Source organism: Canis aureus, chromosome X, assembly GCF_053574225.1.
Source record: "Canis aureus isolate CA01 chromosome X, VMU_Caureus_v.1.0, whole genome shotgun sequence".
NCBI lineage: Eukaryota > Metazoa > Chordata > Mammalia > Carnivora > Canidae > Canis > Canis aureus.
In genome coordinates this window covers 1718029-1739850 of record NC_135649.1, presented here as the reverse complement: position 1 = coordinate 1739850, position 21822 = coordinate 1718029, and the positions used below count along the sequence as shown (strand labels likewise).

At 59.3% G+C, this 21822-nt stretch overlaps 2 protein-coding genes and 1 long non-coding RNA gene across 12 annotated transcripts; 2 read left to right on the top strand and 1 right to left on the bottom strand.

Moving 5' to 3' along the window:
• Positions 1-345: 345 nt before the first annotated feature.
• Positions 346-6400, top strand: GDI1 (GDP dissociation inhibitor 1). The gene is made up of 11 exons (XM_077888625.1): positions 346-504; positions 1741-1848; positions 1987-2086; positions 2229-2363; positions 2824-3022; positions 3298-3429; positions 4000-4099; positions 4519-4690; positions 4985-5129; positions 5253-5307; positions 5397-6400. The coding sequence occupies exons 1-11, from the start codon at positions 460-462 to the stop codon at positions 5547-5549; spliced, it is 1344 nt and encodes a 447-aa protein (XP_077744751.1). The 5' UTR covers positions 346-459; the 3' UTR covers positions 5550-6400.
• On the bottom strand, positions 2883-6980 carry LOC144308296 (uncharacterized). Its single transcript, XR_013374802.1, has 2 exons — positions 5369-6980; positions 2883-5155 (listed from the first exon to the last, which is right to left on the bottom strand). It is a non-coding gene; the product is annotated as an uncharacterized LOC144308296 (long non-coding RNA).
• FAM50A (family with sequence similarity 50 member A) lies at positions 6596-18638 on the top strand. 10 transcript variants are annotated; one of them, XM_077888617.1, is made up of 17 exons: positions 6596-6757; positions 7096-7275; positions 8504-8588; positions 8692-8791; positions 9063-9208; positions 11398-11474; positions 11585-11651; positions 11767-11828; positions 12169-12245; positions 12495-12549; positions 12714-12762; positions 12848-12918; positions 13001-13111; positions 13673-13718; positions 13907-15697; positions 16489-16813; positions 17015-18638. In XM_077888617.1, the coding sequence occupies exons 2-15, from the start codon at positions 7165-7167 to the stop codon at positions 14785-14787; spliced, it is 1938 nt and encodes a 645-aa protein (XP_077744743.1). In that variant the 5' UTR covers positions 6596-6757; positions 7096-7164; the 3' UTR covers positions 14788-15697; positions 16489-16813; positions 17015-18638. The 10 variants fall into 10 exon arrangements, with proteins under 10 accessions (XP_077744743.1, XP_077744744.1, XP_077744746.1 ...); XM_077888618.1 differs by lacking the exon at positions 6596-6757 and having other exon boundaries at positions 7059-7275; positions 13907-15418; positions 15522-15697; XM_077888620.1 differs by lacking the exon at positions 6596-6757 and having other exon boundaries at positions 7059-7275; positions 17015-17154; positions 17953-18638.
• Positions 18639-21822: the final 3184 nt, after the last annotated feature.

Sequence of the window (21822 nt, the reverse complement as noted above, 5' to 3'; positions counted from 1 at the left end):
GCCCTGCCGTCCCGCGGGCCGCCCCCGGCTGCCGCAGCAGCGCGCGCCCGCCGCGCCCAGCCTCGGGGGCGGGGGGGGGGGGGGGCGGGGCGGGGCGGGGCGGGGGGCGCGCGGCTCCCGCGCACGGATCCCTCGCGGCCGCAGCACCGGTCGCCGGCCGCCCCGCCCCGCCCGCCCCTCTCCGGCCCCCTCGGGGCCCTCGGCGGGCGGGGCCGGCCGCGCAACGGCGCTGGCGCTGGGGCCCGGGCCCGGGCCGCCCCTCCGGGCCGCGCGCCGGGGAGGCGGGGGCCCCGGCGGGCGCGGCGGGACGCGGGGAGGGGCTGGGACTCTTTGACGCGGCGGAGGGGTCAAGCGGCGTCGGCCGCCGCCATCTTTGGTCCAGTGCGGCGGCGGCAGCGGCGGCGGCTGTGGTGAAGGAGGAGGAGGAGGAGCGTCGCGAGCTGCCAGCTAGGCCTGACCATGGACGAGGAATACGATGTGATCGTGCTGGGGACCGGCCTCACCGTAAGTGCGGCCTCGGGCGCCCGGGAGCCCGCACCGGCCTCCTCCCCGCGGCGCCGCCGCCCCCGGCCGCCGCCCCCATCCTCCGGCGCGGCCGCCGCGCTGCCTCCCCGGCGCCCGGCTTCCCGAGACGACAGCCCCGTGCCCAACCCCCACCTCCTCCCCCGTCCGCGACATCGTCTTCTCGACCGCCGTGGCCCCGTCTCCGTGACACGGCCCCCTCCCTGGCCGCCCCCGGGGCCCGACCCCCGGCCCGTCCCTCCCTCCCTCCCTGTCGAGGCCTCCTGGGCCCGAAGACGCAGCCCCGTCGGCCCGAGGCCCCCCCCTCCGTGCCCCCGACCCCGCCCACCCGGCCCCCACCCGTCATCCGCGCCCCTCACCCGCCCAGCATCCCCCCCTCCCCCGGCCTGTGGTGGTTCCGGTGGGGATGAAGTACAAGGACCCTGGCTGAGGGGGGCTTCGCCTGCGTGGGCCGTCCTCCTGCGTTCCTGGTTTCTCATGGGGCCCGGGGACCCAGGGAATGTTCCAGAAGGAGCAGCAGTGGGGCCAGTGAGCACATTCCCGCTACCCCACCACGGTTTCCCATGGAGATTTCGGGCGGAGTAGTATGTGCAGCCTTTGTCCTTGGCCTGCTGACAGTAACTGCCGAGGGCGTTTCTGCTCCCCCTTCCCCGGACCCTCCTGGACAGCTCCCCTGGAGACACTGCTCTGCCCGTGTCAGGGTGCCCGAGCCCCTCCCGTGGCTGGGCAGGCACAGGGTCTGAGGCTCCTGTCCTTTGAGGGAAGAGCAGCCCAGGGTGGGGCCTGAGATTGCGGGACAGTGCTCGGCCTTTCTTCACTTCCCTTTCTGGTGCCCTTGGCTGTTCAGCTGGATCTCCTCCTCTGTGGCTCATTGTGTCTCGTCTGCCTTTAAGCGTGGCCCTACCTAGGTAGAGGACTTTCTTGGCATGGAAGTTGCCAGAAGACCATCCTTGGGTCTGCTGGACGCTCTTTTTCAGCACCGTCGTTATTTGTCTTCCCTCATTCAACCCTTTGCCCAGCAAAGTTACAACAGAGACTGGCCCGGTGAAGCGGTCACCCCTGATTTTAGGCAAGGCAGCCTAAAAGGTGGAAGGACCTTTCACTGGGGCAAAGTTGCTAGCTTTGCTCTCCTCTCAGATTTAGGGTGGGGAACAAATCAGGGCTGCTGGTGGGAACGTGGGCAGGTGGGAGTGCCGCGCATGTTGCCCTCTTCCCCAGGAATGTATCTTGTCGGGCATCATGTCCGTGAACGGCAAGAAAGTGCTGCATATGGACCGGAACCCCTACTATGGGGGTGAGAGCTCCTCCATCACACCCCTGGAAGAGGTGAGGCTGCCAGGCCTGGACCCATCCCCCAGTAACCTCTCCCGTAGGGTGCTACAGCAGCTCCCCAGGTTTTCTGGGAAGGGGGGCAGGGACAGGAAGCGATGGTCCTCGAGGTGCCTCTCTTTCTCCTGATTGCAGCTCTATAAGCGTTTTCAATTGCTGGAGGGGCCCCCTGAGGCAATGGGCAGGGGCCGAGACTGGAACGTTGACCTGATCCCGAAGTTCCTCATGGCCAATGGTGAGAGGGATGAAAGAGATATTGTGGGGGGTGGTTAGGATGACCAGAGTAGGGTCAGGCTCCCGAAAAGGGACAGCCACACCAGCTAGGGAGCTTCTGGGGGGAAGTATGCTGATGTTGTTTTCACCCCACCGCCTCACAGGGCAGCTGGTAAAGATGCTGCTGTATACAGAGGTGACGCGCTACCTGGACTTCAAGGTGGTGGAGGGCAGCTTCGTCTACAAGGGGGGAAAGATCTATAAAGTGCCATCCACTGAGACCGAAGCCTTGGCTTCCAGTGAGTACACGTTCCCATGGCGAGGGGCAGAGAGCAGGGTGCCCCTTGACCAAGGGAGCGTTCCCCATGCAGTACCGGAAGCCCGCTTGCTCTGTGCTCCCTCAGTTGCCTTGAGCCCCACGATGGATGCCTGGAGGGAAGTCCACATGCCGAGGGGAATGCGTGGGTGGTTGCTCTATCTTGAAAGACTTAAGCCTTTTGACAAGGGCTGGACTCGACCGGTGAAACATCCCCAAGTGTTGCAGCCAGGAGGGTCCTCAGAGCTTGTCCAGTCCAATCCCCTCTTTGTACAGATGGGGAAACTGAGGCCAAGAAGCTCAGAGAGGCTAATTTAAAGTTAACACTGCTGTCAGCAGCAAAACACAGCTGGGAGCAGGGTGCCCGCTTTCCTGGTCTGCCTGGTGGTAAGGAGATGTTCCCGGTCTGTGGCGTGAGGGTTCTTCTCACGTTGCCTCCATAGATCTGATGGGCATGTTTGAGAAACGCCGTTTCCGCAAGTTCCTGGTATTTGTGGCAAACTTTGATGAAAATGACCCCAAGACCTTCGAGGGTGTTGACCCCCAGAGCACCAGCATGCGTGACGTCTACCGGAAGTTTGACTTGGGCCAGGATGTCATCGACTTCACTGGCCATGCCCTGGCCCTCTACCGCACTGATGAGTGAGGGGAAGCTGGCATGGCAGACCGCCCCCTGTTGGCCTGCACCCCGCTCTCCCCATTCCCATGTGCCGCTCCCTTGACCCGCCCTGCACATTTCTCGTACTCAGCCACATGCTCATCCATTGCCTTTTTTTGTTGTTCCTTCTTTGCATTTATTTGACCCGTAATCTTCCCCAGGCTGTAGAGGGTGGTGGGGGAGGTCAGCCTGGTGCTTGGGGGGAGGTGAGCTGGGTTTGCTGCCGCTGGAGCCTCTTCTCTTGACCCGGTCCCCCCAGCTACCTGGACCAGCCCTGTCTTGAGACCATCAACCGCATCAAGTTGTACAGTGAGTCCCTGGCTCGGTATGGAAAGAGTCCTTATTTGTACCCACTCTACGGCCTTGGTGAGCTGCCCCAGGGCTTTGCAAGGTGAGGGCTTGGTTTCTTTCTGGTGACAGAACTCAGGAGGACTAAAGCCAAGAATGGAAATGGCCCCCCTGAGCATCTAGCATTCGTAGTTTCCCGGCGTGGTCTAATTTACTTCATGCCGTGCTTGGGTGACAGGGTGGGGGACAGTGTGCTGCAGCAGGGCGTTGAAGTGCAGGCCTGCACCAGCAGGCTTGCTTGGCTTCCAGCCTGAGTCAGGCAGCACCAGGGCTGGTCCTGGAGCCTTAGAACCTGGAGTCAGAGGGCTTTTCCAGAGGCCTTTGTTCTGTTCCCCAGACTGTTCCCCAGAGGAGCTAGCTGTACCTTCAGGCCACCCTCATACTAGCTCTTTGCAGAATATTCTAGGTGGAAGCTCCAGAGAGGAAGGAGTACTCCAGATAAAATCCCGAGTCTGTGGCAGTGACAGAGCTGGGAAGAACCACCAGGTCTCCTGAGCTCTGCCTGCCTAGGGCAGCCTTCTCTGTACCCCACTGCTGGTGGAGGAGCGCACAGTGGCACTAGTCCCTGTTTCCTCCTGGAAAGGGGATTCTTTGGTCGTTCTCCCCACCACAGATTGAGTGCCATCTACGGAGGGACATACATGCTGAACAAACCTGTGGATGACATCATCATGGAGAATGGCAAGGTGGTGGGTGTGAAGTCTGAGGGAGAGGTACGTCGTCGCCACAGTGCAAGCATCATGGTCTGGGTGGGGCTTGGCCGCTTTCAGGGCACTCTGCCCAGTGAGTGACTCTGGCCCTGCTGGGCCTGCTGCTAATCAGGTCCAAGAGCCTTGGGCTGGGGACCAGAGCTCCAAAAGAAGTCCACGTAGCTAATTCTGTTGGCGAGAGGTATCTCAAACCCACGTGCCGCGTCAGGGACCAGGGAGTGTTCTTGATCACAGTGTCTCAGCAGAAGGGTTTTCCCAGCCCTGCATAGGGGAGCCAGCTCCCTGAGGTACAGGATGAAGCGGAACACTACAGGAGAGTCAGTGGTGACAGCTCAGAGGAGCATAGTGCCGGCCCTCACTGTGCACTCAGCCCCACAACCACCCAGGGGAGTGCTTGGATGGGCCCGCTGGTGTCTTCACAGGTGGCCCGCTGCAAGCAGCTGATCTGTGACCCCAGCTACATTCCGGACCGAGTGCGGAAGGCCGGTCAGGTTATCCGCATCATCTGTATCCTCAGCCACCCCATCAAGAACACCAATGATGCCAACTCCTGCCAAATCATTATCCCCCAGAACCAAGTTAACAGGAAGTCAGGTAGTTGAGTCTCACGTGACTTCTTCCAGTGTGTTCTCTCTTGAGAGTGGCTTTGCCTTTCTCTGTCACTCTTGGGACTGCCTAATCCCTGCATGGAAGGACGGGGACCTGCGTAGCAGTCCCCACGGCTTGGGGCCTTAGTGATTAGGTGGCTTGGACTCTCCTCCTCTGTGAGGGTGGGTTTGGATGCTGCTTGCTGGGCAGGGCTGGGGAGGAGTGGGCCCGCACACCTGAATCGAGTCCAGCCTCCAGGAGCCCTGTGCCCATGTTAACGGAGACCCTTCTTGTGGGCAGACATCTACGTGTGCATGATCTCCTACGCACACAACGTGGCTGCACAGGGCAAGTACATCGCCATTGCCAGCACCACAGTGGAGACAGCTGAGCCGGAGAAGGAGGTTGAGCCTGCCCTGGAGCTCCTGGAGCCCATTGACCAGAAGTGAGGGGCTGGGGCCGAGGCTGAGGCTGGGGGGAAAGAAGGGGGCCAAGGGGCTGGGGGGGCAGAGACCAAGGAGACGAAGGCTTGTTGCGAGGTCTTCCCCCTCCCCTCTCTGCCCCTCAGGTTTGTGGCCATCAGTGACTTATACGAGCCCATTGATGACGGTTCTGAGAGCCAGGTAAGCAGGCTGTCTTGGCCCCAGCTCCTAGCTGCTCACCCAGGGCCCCTGCCCGACTCACCTTGGCCCTGGGCTCTGGATGTTTCCAGGTGTTCTGTTCCTGCTCCTATGATGCCACCACACACTTCGAGACAACCTGCAATGACATCAAAGACATCTACAAGCGCATGGCAGGCTCCGCTTTTGACTTTGAGAACATGAAGCGCAAACAGAATGACGTGTTTGGAGAAGCTGACCAGTGATTGGCGACCCCACCCCACCCCAGCCCTTGGTGCCCCCTCTCCTGACCCAAGTCTGTTCTCCTCGAGGGCTGGGGAGATGGGTGTGGCTGGGCACCCCGGTTTCCAGCATTCTCTGCTTCCCCCACCACATTCTACATTCCTGTCACCCACCTCATTGATTCACTGACCAAATCCTTAACCTTAGCGATGGTTTGGGAGACGGGGGGTTGGATAGCATCCTCTTTCTTGGCCCTTCCTTATTCTGGGAAAAGAGGGTTTTTCTCCTTGTGTGTGTCTCTTCCCCCTCCACTCCTAATTCTTCTGCTCTGTTTGGGAAGAACGTGGAGGAAAAGCTGACTTCTGCCCCCACTGCTCTTACCCCTACTGTAGTGGCCTTTGGAGATGCCCCCTGCCTCCCCCCACCAACTCTCTTGTGTGTTGGAGAGAAGGGGCCCTCCCAGCACAAAGTTGCATTCCTCCCCCCCCTCCGCCCCGCCCTCGTTAATTTATTCTAATTTATTAACTCTGGCCCGCCCGATCTGAGAAGGGAGCACTGTGCCTCTCGCCGCAGCCTTGTGGTGCGGCCTGGGAGGGGAGAGGGCTTGGGTGCGGCCCAGTTGAAGGTTGATCTTGCTGTTTTTGTTTCTTGTTTTTGTGTTTGTGTTCTCTGGCATTTGCTGAGAGAGAAAAGAAATGTGAGCAAAGCAGAAGGAGGTGGGAAAATGGATCCAAACCCCAGTATGCCCTACCCCACCCCACGACCTGTCCCTTAGTGGTGGGAACCCCTTACCTTGCAAAGTGAATGTGTCCCCTTCCCCAACCTCTAGTGTATTTCACAGAAAACTTCCCAATAAAACTGTGTTGAAACCTGAGCCCAGATCTTTAGCCTTATTTCCCAAACCTGGGCAGTGGGCGGGGCGCCGGCTTCCTGGGCTGTTACGTTGTATCAGTATCAGACTTCCGCTCCGGGAGTGTACAGGCGGCCCCCTTCATCAGGCGATTAGCTCCTGGGTCAAAAGGGCAAGTGTTGCCCCCTGCGAGCCCACGGCCACCCAGCAAGTTGGTGCTGGCACCGGGCCGGCAGCCCCTGGGGGTCAGCGGGGGGACGCAGGGCGAAAGGGGTCCGGCCCAGGGCGCGGGAGGAAGCGGAAGCGGCAGCGGGGCCCGTCTCCAGGTCGAGGAGGAGGCACCCAGAGGGCACCCGGGCCGCTCCGTGGCGCGCACGGGAGGTGGGCCGGCGCTTGGGTGGGGTCGAGGGAAGGAGCGGGAAGCCGGGCGGCCTCGGGCAGGGCGGGGCGAGGGCCCTGGAGCGGGCTCAGGACGGCAGCGGGGGCGCGGCGCTCGGGCTTGGGGCAGCGGCACGAAGTAGGGCTGGGGACCGGTCTCGGGCCGGGGTTGACGCGGAGGAGTTGACGGGGAACCAAGGGCGCGGGGAATGGGGTCCGGCCCCGGGGCCGGCGGGGCGGGGCGGGGCGGGGCGCGGGGGGCGGGGCGACTGCGCGTCCCCTGGTGGCCGACGTCACCGCGCGGGCGTCAGCTGACTGCACGGCTGCTGCCGTCCCTGCAGTCGCTGAGACTCCAGGCCGCTGTCGCCTCTGCCGCCGCCGCCGCCGTCTCTGCCACCGCCACCGCCGCCATGGCTCAGTACAAGGGCGCCGCGAGCGAGGCGGGCCGCGCCATGCACCTGATGAAGAAGAGGGAGAAGCAGCGCGAGCAGATGGAGCAGATGAAACAGCGGATCGCCGAGGTGCGGGCCAGGCCGGGCCGCCCCGAGCACGCGCGCTGCCCGCCGCCCCGGCCCTCCCGGGCCCCGCGAGAGCCTGGGCGGCGGCCGCACGGCCCGGATGGCGGGCCGGGGCGGGGCCCTTGCTTGCTCAGCGCCAGGAAAGGGCGGAAGCGATCCGGCGACAGTCTCATCCGTAAAACGTGCCCAGGTGGCCGAGATGAGCTAGCTTGTGACAAGCCTCCGACAGGAGGGAGCCATAGCCAGGGGTCCCATTGGGGGAATTAGGGTCCCCCCCCCCCCCAGTCCGCAGAACATCTTCCCTGGCCCCTCAGGCCTGAGAACCAGGCCTCTGCCCTGATCCAATGGATGCTGGGAAAGGGAGGCCCCACAGGCCCTGGCCCTCCACCGGCCACCGAGGCTCGTTGCAGAGCCCTCTGCGCCGGGACAAAGGCAAGGTTCAGCATCCTGGGCGCTGGCGGTTCACCGAGGGCTTCAGTGAGTGGCCAGTGGCGGTGGACTGTCCGGAAGAAAGGGTTCCTCTGCTTGGGCCTTTTGGGGAGACTTGTCCGAAGAGCAGGGACTCGGGGCGAGAGGGAGAGTGAGCTACCTTAGGCGCCGTAGAAGCCAGGCCCAAGGAAGCAGCCGCACGCCGAGGCCCGGCTTCCTCACTTCACGCTGGGTTCCCAGCGCTGCTGTCTCAGGGTGGACCCGTTGGCCAGCTGGACTTGCCTTTCTCTGCTGGCCACCTCCTCTGGAGGCCACCAGCCAGAGGGGACCTGTGTGGTACCAAGTGGGATGGGTCTGGACTGGAGCGCAGGCTCATGGGAGCTGTTGGCAACATCTAGGGCCAAGACAGAGCCACATGGCTCAATGGAGGACTAGGTCCCTTGGCCGGTCTTCACTCTGTCCTGTCACCCCTTGGCTGGGGTCTCCACGTGGAGCTTAAATGGGTGTGAAGAGCACCAAAGGCAGGTAGAGCCTGTGAGCCCAGGCCACTGGGGGAGCTCTGGGCCCCAGAAGGAGACATGGAGGGGCCAGGAGAGCACAGGGTGCTGAGAACCACCTCCTTTGGCATCCTCAGCACTGGAAGGGCCCCTCATAGCCCCGTAGAACCTTCCAGTGACCAAGGAAAGGGGACATGTCTTTCCCAAGGTCACGAGTCCAGAGGCCAACCTGGACTAGAACCCAGGTGTCCACTTCCACGGTGGGGCGGCAGGTGGTCCTCACTGCTGTCCTCTGTCCTCAACAGGAGAACATAATGAAATCTAACATCGACAAGAAGTTCTCTGCGCACTACGACGCTGTGGAGGCAGAGCTCAAGTCCAGCACCGTGGGTGAGTGAAGCCTGTGCGTGCCACCCCGTCCTGGCCCCGGATGCCGGTTGCTTGGCTGGCTCTGGGTGACCGACCCTGCCTCCCATCTCTCCGCACCTCACAGGTCTCGTAACCCTGAATGATATGAAGGCCAAGCAGGAGGCCCTGGTGAAGGAGCGGGAGAAGCAGTTGGCCAAGAAAGAGCAGTCGAAGGAGCTGCAGCTGTGGGTGCCCGTCATTTCAGCCGTCAGTCCTCCCCTCAAGCCAGAGCCAGTGCTTGGGAGGGGGGGCAGGCCAGGCTGTTCTTGCCCCTTGGTGGGGTCCACCCGTGAGCTTGACATGCCCCAGGCCGGTAGGATCGCTAGGACCGCTCTGGGCCTGTGCTGCGTGCTCCCCCCACCCCCCACCCCCCCGCACTGAGCGCGGGCAGCTCTGGGTCACGGGAGGAGCCTCGGGGTGGGGACGTGGTGCCTCATGGTGCGTGTGCCTTGGTAGGAAGCTCGAGAAGCTACGAGAGAAGGAACGCAAGAAGGAGGCCAAGCGGAAGATCTCCAGCCTGTCCTTCACCCTGGAGGAAGAGGAGGAGGCCGGGGACGAGGAGGACGAGGTGGCCGTGTATGAGGAGGAGCTGGAAAGGGAAGGTGAGGGCCGGTTCTAGCGACCAGGCTCCAGCAGGAAGACGCGGCCCTGCCGCCGGCCTTGGTGGCCCCTGTGCTCCCGGTCTTGAGGCTCAGGCAGAGGTTCAGGCCGCAGAGGGGACCCGATCCGCACCGCGGGGTCCAGCCTCACGGGGTGGGGCTCGCCGCCAGGCCCCACCTGAATCCGAGGCAGGTGGCTGGCCTCTGCGCCGGGGCACGGGGCCTTTGGGCCAAGAGGCCGCCAGAGGGAGGCTGATGCCTCAGCAAGACGTCTTCGGAAGCTGCCCTTCACAAGTGCCAGGAAGAATGGGTTTCCTGTGATCGTGAAATTGTTCACGTTTGTGCGGCCAGGTGGCTGCCGAGCACGTGGCTGGTGTGACTGGGACACCGAACTGTGCACTGTGACAAATTTCAGGTTGAACTGACACAGCCCCAGACGCCCAGGGGCTACTCAGTGGGCAGGAGAGGTCTCAGCCGAGGGCCGAAGGGGGGTGAAGGGACGGTTCTGGAAGGCTGGGTAACAAGGATGAACCAGCACGGGCCCCGTGTGGCCCATGCCTGCTCTGGGCCGGCCCCGAGGCCGACAGGTGGGGTGCCATCCCTCTCCTTGAGTCACGCGGGCCGGTCTGTGCCCTGCTTAGGGGTCGGGGGCCGGGTCGGGGCCAGGGAAAGCGTCCTGTGGGGGGGACAGTGGAGATGGGCCTTTAGGATGAGAAGAATTTCACGAGCAACCAGAGAGACTACAGGGGGGGAGGCGTGTAGCGCCGAGTGATGAGTGTGCTCAGAAGCAGAGCCGGCGGGGGCAGGCGTGGGGGCCACATCTGAAGCCCTGGGGGGCTGTGGCGGTGGTGGCCGGGGAACTGAAGCAGGGGATGGCATGCACGGTGCGGCCACCGCCGCCGTGATGGGTGCCATTAGGAGGAAGAGCGCGTGCCTCCTGGGGTCTCGTGTGTTCCCAGAGCCGCAGAAGGGACTGTGGCTCTATTAGGGGCTTTCGGTACCATTCGGTCATATTAAGTGTTGAGTAATGTCTGGTGGCATCCCAGGGGGACCACTGTTTGGGACAGCACGGGTCTGGGGGCAAGGCTGTTAAGGTCACTGCGTGTCGCCAGGGCCTCGCGAATGCTTCCCCCCCTCACCCCACCGTGATTTGGTTTAGGGGGCCCCTCGACCGGGCAGTAGCGCGGGATCGTCTCTGGGTGGTGTGAGGTGCAGGCGGCCTCTGGAACCGCTGCCCTGGAGCGGCAGGCTGGCGTGTAGGCTCGTCTCCTAGGTCCCCGGTTTCTAAAAAGTGCTCCTAGGAGTCTGTACGACCCTTTCAGGGGGTCTGCGAGGTCAAGACCACTTTCCTGATTGTGCCCAAACCATTCTCGGCCTTTTGCACTGCGGTCTCTCTTGAGCTTGGGGCGTGATGACGTCATCACTCCATCAGCCTACAGAGCCGTGCCTCCCTGGTTCAGAGTCCCCCCCCCCCCCCCCCCCCCCCGCCGCCCCTAGACAAGCGCTCTCCAGGGTCCTCGGAGCCGCGAGAGTGTTCGCAGGTGCTAGCGCAGCCAGCGGAGGAACCGCCATGCTACTTTATCCATGTCCTGATTGTGGAAACTGAGTCAGAGTCCGAGATGCCGGGCGAGCCCTGGTGGGGCTTCTCTCCCATCTCCCCTCCGGCCCCGGTGTTGTAGCTGTGGGGCTTCGGGCTTCCGTTTGCTTCCCGGGGAGCAAGCAGCGCGTACGGGTCTGGGGCTGCCGTGACCATCGGGTGGCAGGTCAGGTGTGCAGCTGTGAGCAGCACGGCGCCTGGCGTGGCGGGGGTCCTGCCTGGGTGTCCAGCTTTCTGAGGGTGCCCCCATTCCTCCCATGCAGCACAGCCTTCGCTCCCTCAGATGCTGGCACTGGTGCCTTAGGGCCCCCGACGCACGTCAGGCCACAACTGATGGGGTGAGAGCACAGGCCCCCATCTCCTGCCCAGCTTGGTGCTGGAGACCGAGGCCAAGGCCCCTTGGCCGGGATGGGTCTCCACGGGGCTGTGGGGAGGACAGTCGGCTGCTCTGGCTGGGAGCAGCTGGCGGGGCCAGCAAGCTCCAGGGAGCCTCCGAGGAGGTCGTGTCAGAGTTCAGGCTTGAGAAACAAGGGTTCCAGGTGCCCTGGACGTGGGGCCTGTGACGCAGTTGACTCCTTGTTTCTTTTTGCTCCAGAGGTCTCCACAAAGAAGAGGAAATTGGGGAAGAACCCCGATGTGGACACCAGCTTCCTGCCTGACCGAGACCGCGAGGTAAGAGCGGCTGATCCCAGCTCGGGCCGAGGCTTCTGCTCAGGCTGTGGGGCGCTGTGTGCCCCCCGAGCAGCCCTGGGCCTCCGTCCTTGACCCGTTTCCTCTCCCAGGAAGAGGAAAACCGGCTGCGGGAGGAGCTGCGGCAGGAGTGGGAAGCCAAGCAGGAGAAGATCAAGAGTGAGTGCTTGCTGCGGGGGATGCGGGGCAGAGGCTGCTGCTGCCCCCACTTTCCAGGGCAGCGCCCCGCGCTCCCGGGCACTTGCAGAGGCCAAGGCGCAATTCTGCTTTGTAGGTGAGGAGATCGAAATCACCTTCAGTTACTGGGATGGGTCTGGGCACCGGCGGACGGTCAAGGTAGGTCGTGTGGGGCTCGCACCCCGCTCCCCAGGAGCTCCTCTGGAAGGAGCTTTCTTTTTTTTTAAATTTAATTAAATTAAATTAATTAATTAATTATTTTGGAAGGAGCTTTCAATCCCGACCTGGGTGCTTCATGGGCCCTTTCCTGTGGGTGGGCCCCCGGAGCCCCTGGGGGAGCAGGGACGGGGGCCTGGCCCTCAGAGGGGTAGCCGGGGGTTCCAGGGTGCCTGGCCGTGGCCTCCGGGCCCCTGCCCTCTGGAGAGCGCCTCTCCAGGCTTCCATGTCCCCTTCCTCACCGCTCACTTTCCCGGACCCTGGCACTCGGGCGCTCGTGCAGATGAAAAAGGGCAACACGATGCAGCAGTTCCTGCAGAAAGCACTAGAGATCCTGCGCAAAGACTTCAGCGAGCTCAGGTCAGGGCGCAGGCGGCGTACGCCTGGCTCGGCTCCCCGAGACTCCCACCAGGATGCCCGGCCTGGGCACTGTGCTTCTGAGGCGGGGAGCTCGGGTCGGGGTGCCAGAGTGGAGGGCGGTGGGGTCCTGGGCTCCCGAGCCTTGCAGCGTGCTTCTGGAGCCTTCGGGGCTGCTGCCCCCCGGCTGCGCGCTGGGTTTCCTTGGCTGGCCACTCCCCTCGGCCCCACCGTCCTGCCTTTCTCCCTCAGGTCCGCAGGGGTGGAGCAGCTCATGTACATCAAGGAGGACCTGATCATACCCCATGTGAGTCCCTTCTCTTCCTGCGGCCCTAGGCGGGGGCTTGGGGGTGCCCAAGGGCTTCTCGCCAGCATCCCTGCGCCCCAGCCTGTGGGGCTTGGTGGTCGGGCGTGCGGGCGGGAGAAGGCGACACGGGTCCTGAGCCATCACTTCCTGCCCTCGGCTCCTAGCACCACAGCTTCTACGACTTCATCGTCACCAAGGCACGAGGGAAGAGTGGTAAGTGCGCCCGCCAGCCCTGCCCCTTCCCCGCACCTCGGCCCCAGCGCCGCAGGGTGCCCCGACAGCAGCTCTCTCCCCACAGGGCCGCTCTTTAACTTTGACGTCCACGACGACGTGCGGCTGCTCAGTGATGCCACCGTGGAGAAGGATGAGGTGCGGTGGCCCGGGGGCAGCGGGCAGGAGGGCAGGCGCCCGGCGGCCCCGAGCTGATGGCCCGGCCCGTGTCCTTCCTCAGTCCCACGCGGGCAAGGTGGTGCTGCGGAGCTGGTACGAGAAGAACAAGCACATCTTCCCCGCCAGCCGCTGGGAGCCCTACGACCCTGAGAAGAAGTGGGACAAGTACACGGTGAGTGGGTCCCCTGGGGTGGCCCAAGCTGGGGGCACGGGAGCCAGCCTGGCTGCAGGGTGGCCGCCCGAAGAGCACCGCAACACTAGCCTCCTCTGTGCTCTTGTCATGCCAGATCCGGTGAATGCCGAGGCTCCCCGGGCTCCCTCGGTTCTCGGCCCCTCCCGGGGTCTCCGGGACTCCAGGCGCTGCTCCCGCCCCCCACTTCCCTCAGCCCTGACGTGACAGGGGTGAGACACGACGGGGCTGGCCGTCCCCTGCCCCCGGTGGCGTCCTGTACCGCTCTGTTTCTTTTATGGTAAATAAATGCACACGTCAGAGTTGGAGCACCTGCACTGTGCTTTGTTCTAAACGTTTTTTTATCGAGCTGAAGTTCACCATTCTGATCATTTAAAGGTGTACAAATCGGGGGTCTTGAGTACATTCGGTGTTGTGCAGCCATCACCTCTACTTCCAGAACACCTCTGTCACCCCACAAGGAGGCCCTGTGCCCATTAGCAGTCTCTCCCGGCCCCTGGTACCCCCTTGTCTACTTTCTCTCTGTGGACTTGTCTCTTCTAGATATTTCACAGAAATGGAATCAGACAGTTTCTGGTCTTTGTATCTGGTGAGGAAGCGGATACTTGGTGGCGGTGGGAGGGTGGAAGAGTAATATGAGTCTGCAGAGGGCCATGGGTGACCCACTGGGGCCTGGCGGGCCCGCGTCCCGGCAGCCAAGCGGCACCCCACAGGGCACCTCATGGCCCTGCGGTCGTTTACTGTGAGCGGTCTTGCGGTTCCTTTTCTGTCTCCTAGCTGCCAGTCCGAAGGGGACACGGCTGCCCTGTGGCTCCCAGCTGCCCGACATCCCCACCACAGCTCTAGAAACGAGCTTTGCCCTCCCGGGGCTGCAGCCCACCCGGCATCTCTTCGCAGTCCCCGCGTGGGAAGGCTGCTGGGGGTGCCCCACGCTCGCTGCTCAGCTCGGACTGCCGTCCTGGCCCCGAGGGCAACCTGCCTCGGGGTGGGCGCTCTTGCTCCCTGTCCTTGCCGCAACAGCCAGATCCCCTGGCTCCCCTCGGGTAAGCAGAGGGAACAGGGTCAAGCCCTGGCTGGGAGTCAGCATCCCAGCTCTGGGCCCGGTCCCACGTGCTGGACAAATACCTAGATATGACAGTGGGCGACTTCGCCAGGTACAGAAGCTCCTGTGCCCTCCTCCCACGGGCAGGGCTCTGTGTCCCTTTCTAATGCGGCGTGGCCGATCCTGGCTGGCAGTTAGGAGCTCTCTTTTGGGCTTCCTGGCCCTGTGTCTGGGGCAGAGCCATCCGGGGTCATTTGGAGGAGGAGGTGGGGGAGGGAAGTCGCCTAGGCCAGAGACCTCCGGGCACAGCAGGCAACGGGTGGCCCAGCCTGACCCTGGGTCCTGGATGTGGGGGACAAGTGTGAGGACCTCAATGGGGCCTTTTGTTTGGCACTGGGAAGCCTGGAGAAGGGATCATCTGGTCTTCTGCACCAACCCCCCTGCCGTCTTTGAAAAGAGTAGGCTTCTCCCGGCCAGGGAGCCCCTCTCAGCCAGCTTACCCAGTGGAAATGGTTTGCAAGGGAACCGCCTCAGGCCCCATAGCTTCGGGAAAGCAAGCGCCTTAAGGCCCAGTCTTAGCTCCCGGCAGGAGCCGACCTGGTTCTGGAAGCACTGAACTCACAGATCACTGGGGCAAGTTGACCTCGTGAAGCCAGATCCTCAGATGGCCCCAAGCTTCCCACCTCCCAGCATACAGGCCTGTGTGACCCCCTCCCCCGGAGGCGCACACACACGGTGGGCCAGGTGGGCCCTCACTCCCGGGGTTCCGTTGTTCCTCCGAAGGGAGAGTGTGCGGGTGGGCGTGGCCTCCTCAGGGGAGCCCCCTGGGAGTGGAGGGCATTCCCTGGCCAACAGCCGATGAGAGAAGGGCCTCAGTCCTCGAGGCACAGGTTGGGTGCGGTTGGGGCCGGGAGGGAGCCTTCGCGATCAGGGCCCGGGGGCAGGGGGTCTGGAAGGAAGGGAGAGCCGCTTCCTTCTAGCCAGCGAAGGGTCGCAGCCACGGCGGGACTGGGGCTGATGGAGGGCCCCTTGTCCTCAGTGAGGCTGCTGGCGCCGGGCCTCTGGCCTCACGCTTGGCTGGCCCGGGCCGGAGTTCCTGGGAGGAGGGCGCTGCAGCTCTGGGGGCCCTCTTCTTGGGACCTTGCACCCGTTTGAACGTGCAGCTCACAGAGGATGGGCCGCAGACGAGCTGGGAAGCTGCGGGGACGGCTGTTGGGCTCCGGAACTACACGAGGCCACCAGGCCCGGTGAGCGGTCACCCAGCCGGCCCGGGGGGCAGCGTGGGCCGGGGTGGGCCGGGTGCCGAGGATGCACCCGAGAGACAAGGCCGGCCCTCTCTTGCTTGGCCAGGCCTCCTTGCTGGGGGGCGAGTCCGCACGTGGGCGATAGAAGCACCAAGCGGCAGCAAGAAGCGCCTGAGATGGAGAGGCCCTCCTGAGGTCCTGACGCGAGCAGGGGCGAGAAGCCAGCCGTTCCACGACGGAGGACGGGGCGTTCCAGCAGAGCATGCTGCGGGCAGCTTGCGGGTGAGCAGGGCAGGGCCGGGGCGGGGGGGGGGCAGGCCAGACAGGTGGAGCCTGGGACGTGAGCCAGAGGGTGGATGCCCGCGTCCCGTCACTCCCCACCAGCGGACATGCAACCTGAGCCACGTGTTCTCCCAGCGTAGGGTTTGATTAAATTTTCAAAGATTTGTTTTTTATGAGAGAGAGAGAGAGAGCACAGGAGGTGTGGAAGGGGCGAGGGAGACGGAGAACCACCAAGCAGACTCCGCGCTGAGTGCAGGGCCCCACTGAGGATCCTGGGACCCCAAGATCATGACCTGAGCCGAAATCGAGTCAGGTGCTTAACCGACTTAGGACGCCCAGACGCCCCTTATTTAATTAGAAGTACTTTTTGGCAACTGAGGAAAAATTCACAGAACAGAAAACCAGTAACCATTGAAAAATGTACGTATCAAAGTGGCATTTAGTATGTTCACAGTGTAGTCCGGCTGTCACCTCTGTCTGGTCCCAGAACATTCCCGTCACCGCAGAGGGAGACCCTGTGCCCATTCAGCAGCCTCCCCTCATCCCCTCCCCGAGCTCCTGACAACCACTCATCTACTTCTGTTTCTGTGCCTTTGCCTCTTCTGGAAATTTCACAGGAATGGAATTGTACGATTACAGATCTGTTTAGAGGCAAAGACGTTTCATGCTCCTGGATTGGGGGACTCGGTAGAGTCGGGGTGTCTGTTCTAGGCTTCTGCTGCCGTGTAACAGATCGGTGAGAACTCGGTGGCTTGTGACGACACCGGGCTCTTACCTGACACTTTCTGCAGCTCACGGGTCCCAGTGTGACATCACTGTGTCCTCTGCTCCGGGTCTCGCGGGGTTGCCATGGAGGTCGCCATGGAGGGTCGCCTGGGCTGCCTTCTCATCAGAGACTTGGGGCCTGTCCCCAGCTCACGTCGTTCTTGGTAGAGGTCAGTTTCCTGGGACTCTAGGACTCCGGTCCCTCTTCTCATGCCGTGCCACCTGGTGCCCTCCAGAGGCCCGTTCCTGCTTCGAGCATCTCTCCTTGGAGGAAGGGCCCCTTCGCAGTGCGGGGCTCCCCTGAGGAGGCCACGCCGTCCCGCACACTCTCCCTTTGGAGGAACTCAGCTGGTTAGTAATGTAACCCCCATAACCCCGGGAGGGATGGCTCACCGTGCGTGCATGCGTGTGTGCGTGCACCTCCAGGGGAGGGGGTCACACAGGCCTGTATGCTGGGAGGTGGGAGCCTTGGGGCCATCTGAGGATCTAGCTTGCCCCAGTGATCTGTGGACTCCATGCAATCCCCGTCCAAACCCCAGTGTGTTCTTGTAGAAACTGGCAAGCTCACCGTCAGGGTATATAGACACGCGAAGGACCTAGAAAGAAGAGCAAAGTTGCAGGGCTCTCATTACCTGATTGCAGAGCTTACTACGAAGCCACGGTGATCGAGGCAATGTGGTCTAAGCACGAGGGTAGGTGCAGAGGTGGGGGGCACGGAACTAGCAGTCCAGACATAAATCCTTAGTTTCTGGTTAAGAAATGATGCTGGAGCAGTCAGATATCTGTGTGGAAAAAGTGAACTTGACCCCTCGATGTGATGGGTTGCATTGTGTCCCTAGAAAGAAATGTTGCAGTACCCCCCCCCCCAGGACCCTTCACTGCGACCTGGGCTTTGAGATGGAATCAAATTGAGATGAGATCATACTCGAGAATGGTCCCTAATCCAAGATGACCAGTGTCCTAACAGAGGAGACAGACATGCATATGCAGGGAGAAGGCTGTGTGGCAGCAGAGATAGGAGCAGTGCTCCTGCGGGCCGCGAACACTGCGGCAACAGCGGCTGCTGGAAGAGGCGAGGAGGGCTCGGCGAGGGAGCTCCGCCCGGCCCACACCCGCATCTCTGACTTCCAGCCTCCGGAGCCGGGGACCATGACTGTCTCTTATTTTAAACCCCTTGGTAGGGGATCGTGGGTGGCTCAGTGGATGAGCGTCTGCCTTCAGCTCAGGGCGTGACCCCGGGGTCCCGGGACAGAGTCCCTCATCGGGTTCCCCACAGGGAGTCTGCTTCTCCCTCTGCCTGTGTCTCTCTGTGTGTCTCTCATGAATAAATAAATAAAACTCTTAAAAAAAGAAAGAAACCGGTTAGAAGTAACAAATGTGTTCAACAAGGTTGCTGGACAAAAGATCGTGGCAGAAACCACTTGGATTTCTACACACTAGCAATCAGCAGCCCAAACTGAAATCAAGAAAATTCTTTCATTTACAAATAGCAACAGGAAGAAAAAGACACTTGGGGAATAAATGCAACAAAAGAAGTACCCAGCTCGTACCCTGAGAACTACACAGTATCACTGAAAGAACTGGAAGAAGAGTAAACAGAAACATCTGCTTAGTCCCTGCTCTTCAGAGAAACCTAGCGGGACACACACAGCCTGTACGCTGAGGACTGGGCTCACCCGCGTGAGCTCACGCGAGTGTGGGGGCCGGCAATCCGGCGAGCCCAAGCTGCAGGGCAGGCAAGCGGCTGCAGACTCAGGCGGGATTCCTATGTTGCAATCTTGAGGCCGAGTTGAACTGCTCCAGGAAACCTTAACTTTTGCGGTTAAGGCCTTCGCTTGAGTGGACGGGACCCACACCAACTGCAGAGGGCACTCTTTTTTCTTTTTTTATTCTTTTTCAGGGGGCACTCTTTACTTAAGGTCACTCAGTTGTAGGTGTTGACCACATATGCAAGGTACCTTCACGGCAACCTAGATGAATGTTTGCTTAAATAACTGGGGGAGGGGCAGCCCTGGTGGCGCAGCAGTTTAGCGCTGGTTCAGCCCAGGGCATGATCCTGGAGACCCGGGATCGAGTCCCGCATCGGGCTCCCTGCATGGAGCCTGCTTCTCCCTCTACCTGTGTCTCTGCCTCTCTCTCTCTGTGTGTCTCATAAATAAATTTTTAAAAGATTTTATTTATTTGTTTATTTATTTATTTCTGAGCCACCTTGGCTGCCCAAATAAAATCTTTAAAAAAAATAAAGGGGAAAAAGAAAACAGGGCCAATTAATGAAATTAATCCAGGAGGAGGGAGGGAAGCAGGTGGCAGTGGTGCAGGAGGTAGTGACACTGCCCTGTGTGTATCTTCTTGTGTAGTTGTGACTTCTGAAGACATGATAATAAAAGAATAAAAAAAGAATAGGGGGGGAGCTGAAATCGAATAAAAACAGAAATGATCCCAAGAGTATTTCAAGTACATAACATGACCATATTGTAGGGGAATGTACAAAAATGTCTATCCAAGGAATGTTTACTACAGCATTCTTACGTTACACAGTTGGTTTTTTTTTTTAAGATTTTATTTATTTATTCATGAGAGACAGAGAGACGCAGAGACCCAGGCAGAGGGAGAAGCAGGCTCCCTGCAGGGAGCCTGATTCGGGACTCGATCCCAGGACCCCGGGGTCATGCCCTGAGCCGGAGGGAGATGCTCAACTGCTGAGCCACCCGGGCGTCCCACAGTCTCAGTCTTAAGACAGGAGACACCAAACAACAAAACTCTGCAACTAAATCGTACACTCCACTTGGTAGGTTTATTTGTCCTGGGGATGCGGGTGCAGCTATTCCGAAAGTGCTGTCTATGTACCGGACAGTCAGGCAGAGGAGCGAATAGCTGCATGATGTTGGGAGCTAGGTCCCTGTCTCCCACTACTGGAGAAGGGGGATACGAATATAGACTGGAGAAAGCTTAAGACCTTTTTTTTTTCTTTAAGATTTTATTTATGTATTCATGAGAGAGAGAGAGAGCTCTGTGTCTCTCATGAAAAAAAATTTAAAAATAAAAAATAAAGGGGACTAAAGAGAAGTGACAACTAAATGCAATGTGGGATCCTACACTGGGTCCTGGATCAGACAAAACATTACCATTTCTGCTGCTGGCCCATACACGACGGCTGCTGCATAAGACACTACAGTAGTTATACCGTAATTTTACTGTAGTTATGAAATACAGAGCAAGATATTTAGGGGTAAAGGGGCGAGGTGTGTGCAACTTACCTTGATATAGTTCAGAAACATTATTTTTATGTAAAATAGTGGTTGCATACAATATATCTACACGCACACGTAGGAGAGAGGTGGGGGGATGGCAGGAGCAAATAAGCGAGGAAAGCAAATGGGGCAAAATATGAACGCTGGGCAAATGTGGGTCAAGGGCACATGAGAGCTCTCTGACCTCTTCTTACAACTTCCCCCATAAGTCTGAAATAATTCCAAATTATAAAATTAAAAGCAAAGCAACCCCTCCCAGCCAACGTTTAATTGGAAGAAAATTAAAGGCACCCAGATTGGAAAGGAAGAAGTAAAACTATATTTTTAGATGACATAATCTCATATGTGGAAAATCCCAAGAAATCCCCTAAAAACCAATCAGAGAAGGGACGCCTGGGTGGCTCAGCGGTTGAGCGTCTGCTTTCGGCTCAGGGTGTGACCCCGGGGTCCCGGGATCGAGTCCTGCATTGGGTTCCTCCCAGGGAGCCTGCTTGTCCCTCTGCCTATGTCTCTGCCTCTCTCTGTGTGTGTGTGTGTCTCTCATGAATAAATAGATAAAATCTTTTAAAAAAATAAAATAAAACTCTTAAAAAAAAAAAAGAAACCGGTTAGAAGTAACAAATGTGTTCAACAAGGTTGCTGGACAAAAGATCGCGGCAGAAACCACTTGGATTTCTACACACTAGCAATCAGCAGCCCAAACTGAAATCAAGAAAATTCTTTCATTTACAAATAGCAACAGGAAGAAAAAGACACTTGGGGAATAAATGCAACAAAAGAAGTACCCGGCTGGTACCCTGAGAACTACACAGTATCACTGAAAGAACTGGAAGAAGAGTAAACAGAAACATCTGCTTAGTCCGTGCTCTTCAGAGAAACCTAGCGGGACACACACAGCCTGTACGCTGAGGACTGGGCTCACCCGCGTGAGCTCACGCGAGTGTGGGGGCCGGCAATCCGGCGAGCCCAAGCTGCAGGGCAGGCAAGTGGCTGCAGACTCAGGCGGGATTCCTATGTTGCAATCTTGAGGCCGAGTTGAACTGCTCCAGGAAACCTTAACTTTTGCGGTTAAGGCCTTCGCTTGAGTGGACGGGACCCACACCAACTGCAGAGGGCACTCTTTTTTCTTTTTTTTTTCTTTTTCGGGGGCACTCTTTACTTAAGGTCACTCAGTTGTAGGTGTTGACCACATATGCAAGGTACCTTCACGGCAACCTAGATGAATGTTTGCTTAAATAACTGGGGGCTACAGCCAAGCCAAGCTGGAATCAATAAGCATCTAACATTAATCAACATCCCATGTTCATGGATGGAAACACTTAATCTTATTAAGATGGCAACACTCCCCAAATTGGTCTGCAGATTCAATTTCATCCCTATTGAACTCCCACTGGCTTTTTTTCCCCCCAGAAACTGATAAGGTCATTCTAAGATGCCTGTGGAGGTGTACAGGACACTAAATAGCTGAAACACTCTCGGAAAAGAGCAAATTTGGAGGATTCACAATTCTCAGTTTCAAAACAGTACACAACTACAGTGATCAAGACAGGGCGACGTGAGTGTAAAGACAGACATATAGGTTAACAGAACAGAATTGAGGGAGTCCAGAAATAGTCCCACATATGTATTGTCAGTTGATTTTTGATGAGGGGGCCAGGACCATTCAACGAGGAAAGAATAGCTTTTTTTTTTTTTTGCTTTTGGAATAGCCTTTTTTTTAAACAAATGGCTGAGCAGCCACATGCAAAAGAATGAAACTGGACCACAACCTCACATTATATGCAAAGACTAACCCTGACTGGAGCCAGAGACCTAAATTTAAGAGCAAAAACTATAAAACTCATATTACAAAGCAGAGCGGTAAATCTTTGTGACCTTGGATGAAACCACAGTTCCTTAGCTCTAACAAACACAAGCAACAGTGAAGGCTCCGGCAGATGTCCCCCAAATTCAAAACTTTTGTGCATCTAAGCACACTCTCAGGAAGGTGAAAAGAGAACCCAGGGGATGAGAGAAAATATTTGCAAATTATAAGGGATTAAGAACCCGAATACATATAGAGCTCGTACAACTTGACAACAGCACAGAGGGCCCAGCACAAGATGCGCA

What these genes read in the sequence shown, in the direction of transcription:
- FAM50A (XM_077888617.1), top strand. Translation starts at nt 7,165, where the DNA reads ATGGCTCAGTACAAGGGCGCCGCGAGCGAGGCGGGCCGCGCCATGCAC. An exon ending in GGCACCGGCGGACGGTCAAG is followed by an intron (nt 11,829 to 12,168) that starts GTAGGTCGTGTG and finishes GCGCTCGTGCAG; the next exon opens with ATGAAAAAGGGCAACACGAT. An exon ending in AAAGACTTCAGCGAGCTCAG is followed by an intron (nt 12,246 to 12,494) that starts GTCAGGGCGCAG and finishes TTTCTCCCTCAG; the next exon opens with GTCCGCAGGGGTGGAGCAGC.
- GDI1 (XM_077888625.1), top strand. Translation starts at nt 460, where the DNA reads ATGGACGAGGAATACGATGTGATCGTGCTGGGGACCGGCCTCACC. An exon ending in GAAGTTCCTCATGGCCAATG is followed by an intron (nt 2,087 to 2,228) that starts GTGAGAGGGATG and finishes ACCGCCTCACAG; the next exon opens with GGCAGCTGGTAAAGATGCTG. An exon ending in CCAAGTTAACAGGAAGTCAG is followed by an intron (nt 4,691 to 4,984) that starts GTAGTTGAGTCT and finishes TCTTGTGGGCAG; the next exon opens with ACATCTACGTGTGCATGATC.